Source organism: Apaloderma vittatum, unplaced genomic scaffold (genome assembly GCF_000703405.1).
Source record: "Apaloderma vittatum isolate BGI_N311 unplaced genomic scaffold, ASM70340v1 scaffold30245, whole genome shotgun sequence".
NCBI classification, from domain to species: domain Eukaryota; kingdom Metazoa; phylum Chordata; class Aves; order Trogoniformes; family Trogonidae; genus Apaloderma; species Apaloderma vittatum.
In genome coordinates, this window is record NW_009718153.1 from 19,009 (window position 1) to 22,479 (window position 3,471).

The 3,471-nt window shown below is 55.1% G+C and overlaps 1 protein-coding gene across 1 annotated transcript in view; it reads left to right on the plus strand.

The window, feature by feature from the left end:
- Positions 1–3,351, plus strand: part of LOC104274511 (von Willebrand factor A domain-containing protein 5B1-like) — a gene marked incomplete at its 3' end in the record, with an annotated part of 13,487 nt that extends 10,136 nt beyond the window's left edge. Inside the window, 3 exon segments of the mRNA XM_009870161.1 lie at positions 1,568–1,753; positions 2,009–2,204; positions 3,164–3,351. Coding sequence (XP_009868463.1) covers positions 1,568–1,753; positions 2,009–2,204; positions 3,164–3,351 — 570 coding nt within the window.
- Positions 3,352–3,471: the final 120 nt, after the last annotated feature.

A 3,471-nucleotide genomic window follows, 5' to 3' on the forward strand; every position in this document is an offset into this window, starting at 1 on the left:
GGGGGGTTCGTTGCCATTCCTGGTGCTGTTTTTCCGGTTCCCGCTCGGCAGCAGGTGGGTGAGCAGGGGGTGGGGATGAAAGAGCATCTTCATCTCCGGCTGTCAGAGGGAGTGGGCGGCTGCGTTTACCCTCGGCGCGGGGACGGGGAGATGCGATAGCCGCCATGCAGCAGCTTTGCCTTCAAAGGTAGCTGCTGCCTCCGACACCGACGAGGGCAGAGGAACCGGCATCAAAGCAGCCAATTAGTTTTGAAGTCGGGCTCAGCCTTGGCGTTGCTCAGGCGAGAAGTACCCAGGGTCTGAGGGAGAGGAATGTGCTGCGATAGCGTTGCCTATTAAACCGACTTTAAAAGCAAAGCGAGAAGCTGCTCAGCTTTGCCTTCAAAGGTAGCTGCTGCCTCCGACACCGACGAGGGCAGAGGAACCGGCATCAAAGCAGCCAATTAGTTTTGAAGTCGGGCTCAGCCTTGGCGTTGCTCAGGCGAGAAGTACCCAGGGTCTGAGGGAGAGGAATGTGCTGCGATAGCGTTGCCTATTAAACCGACTTTAAAAGCAAAGCGAGAAGCTGCTTCATTTCCACTCTCCCCATGAAGGCTGAGTAAACTGATGCGCCTCAAATACATCCTAAGAATGACTCTGTCCCCTGAGGAAATCACGGTGCCTAGCCCCTCATCTGCTGGATGACTAAGCTCAGAGAGAATTGGGTCTCTAGCTCCTAAATATCTCTAAAAAGCTGGCCTCTACATTCTTGATCTCGAAAGGAGGAGCTCAGCAGTCCACCCCACTGCAGGTACCTGGAGCACACAAAAGCCCTCTCTAAGGCAGAACAACATAAGCATTTCTGATGTAAATTAAAAGCAAAGATAGCAAAGGGAGGGTTGGAGGTTTTCTTTTAATAGAACTATTAATAAAGAGCCTTGCAGGCTGTGCAGCTTGATGCCTTCAGCAGTCTGAGGCATCAGTTAATGGCCTTATAAAACACAGCCTGGTGTGTCTTCCTGAGCCTGTGAAAAAGCAGCGAGCAACAGAGAACATTTAAGCTGTTTTGCCTCTAAATCCGGTGTTCACTTCCCCGGGAGTGCAGGGAAGCTCTTGCAAGTGGCTCCCTGGTTGGGTTGTCCATGAGGCAGCCACGGAAATTGGTCTGCGTGTGCCACTGGCAGAGCATCGCTGAGCAAGGACTTGCAACCAAAATAGCCGTGTGTGAGCACTGGGGCTTGGGGCAGGGCTGGGGTTTAGCGAAGTGGAGGTGAGTAGCTTTTCCTGGGTGCTGCTGGGAGGCAGGGGATGCTGCTTCGCACTGGAACAAGATTCCTTTGGCCACAAGCTCCCCTCTCACTCTGAGCTGGCAACACGTGGTGTGAGGTCAGCCCCGTGCTTGTGCTCTGCTGCCCTTGGTATAACCATGCCATGGGGCTGGAGGGGGCTGGAGTGGGTGTCAGGGCAATCTAAGAGGGAGCAGGTTCCCATCTGAGGTCGGGAGAGGGTAGGAATCAGCTGATGGATTCAGTTGAGGAAGCTTTCCCCTTCCTCTGTTACACACGGTGCGCGCTGCTTTCTGCCGCAGATGATCAAGGCGCTGAAGAAGGCGATGGCGCCGGTCCTGAGCGACGTGTCTGTGGAGTGGGTCTTTCCTGAGAGCACTGAGGTCTTGGTTTCTCCCATCAGCACCAGTTGCCTCTTCCCCGGTGACCGCCTGGTTGGCTACAGCATCGTCTGTGACACCTCCCTGTACATCTCCAACCCCAGATCCGTGAGTGGGCGCTCTGCTGGCTGGGGGGGCTGTCCCGGGGGGGTTTGGGTACGTGAGCAGGCGTCTGGGCTCTTTGTGTGTGGTCAGGAGACGTCTCTGGCTTTCTATCTTTGTCCTCAAGGGAGGTGGTGGGTGAGACATCATGGGGAAATTGGAGCTCGGTGGATAAGGACGCTGGTGCCCAAACAGTGGCTCCTCTTGGCTGGGAGGTGGACACGGTGGTAGGACCTGTTTTCTCTCTCTGCTTCCCCCCAGGATAAAAGGCGACGCTACAGCATGATGCATTCCCAGGAGTCGGGCAGCTCCGTTTTCTTTCACTCCCAGGATGAAGGAGCAGGCATGGAGACCTGGAACCACTCCAGGGACTCAGAGGGCTGCTGTCCCGCTGAGCGTGTCCCAGATCGCCTGGTGGTGGGCAGAGATCCCGAGGGAGAATCGGACACGGACGCCGGTCAGATTTTCCTCTGTACAGGCGTGGGTGTGACGCCCCTGTCTTTCTAATCAAGCTTCTGTCGCTGCTCTGCCAGTCTGCTTGTCTGACAAATAAGTCTCTTCAGCTGTATCTCTGCAAAGAGCCGGAGGGGTTTGCAGGAGGGATGACAGATCTCCCGGGGCTTGAGTGAGTCTGTTTGGTTTGGATGTTTTATCCAAACCTGTCAGGAATCATGGGGAGCGCTGGAGAACTGCGTTCGCTGGAGACTTCCAAAGCAGCTCTAGCTTTGGCCGCAGAATTATTTACAAGCTTCCCAAACTGCTCTCCAGCACGCGGAGAAGGAGAGGAGAGAGGGAAGGGGTGGCCCAGCCAGGCTGTCCCTGCACCTGCAAAGCAGCCGTTTCGCTGCAAGCCCTGATGCTGCAAGTTCAAGGCCACAAGACGGGGGGAATGGATCCCAAGTCTTGTCCCCAGCATGTCACCCCTCGCCGTCACAGTTTGGCTGTGAAGCAGCCGGTTGTGGCCCAGAGCTGGTCAGAAGGAAACCCTCTGTTACTCACGGGACGTTCTTCGTTTGTACTCAGAGGGGAGCTGTGCTGCGCATCCCCTCAACCTTGTCAGAAGCAATGAGAAATCCTGCCTTTCCAAATGAGATTTTACTCTCGCTCTGACAGGAGAGTGTCTGCGCTAATGAAATTTCATTAGTAAACCTTTTGTCTTCTCCAGGGAGGAGGTTTGGGGAAATGCAGTCAGGCTTTTTTTGTCTGGCTGAAAACTGCTCAGACAAAACCTCCCCAGTCTGCTCTCCTGACTTCGCCAGGAGTTTTGAGTGTAGGCTCTTATTTTCTTCTATGGTTTTGTTGCTTTGCTTAAAACCATGCAGGGCTGAGCGTGGCACCTTCGGCCACCACGAGCCAGGGGTGGATGGTGCTTGCTGGTCCCCTCGAGCAGAGCTGATCCCCTTTCTCACCATGCAGGAACAGACGTGAAGGCTTCCTCCAGGAGACGGGCGTACAGCACCACCCAAATCGCCGACCACCAGCCTTGCAAGAAGGTGCCCACGGCCAGCGATCCCGGCACTGCCCTGTTGAAAAACCCCCTGCGCAAAACCCACCTGCAGAACCTGCAGCAGGTCAGCCCCGAGCCCTGGCAGGTGGAGTTCCAGGTACGTCACCCCATGGGCAGAGGCCTGTGTGCCACAGAGGTAAAGTTCAGACGTGCGAGGGAAAGATCTCGGCTCACACAAGTCCTCAGATAGATATATAGATATAGATATAGATATAGA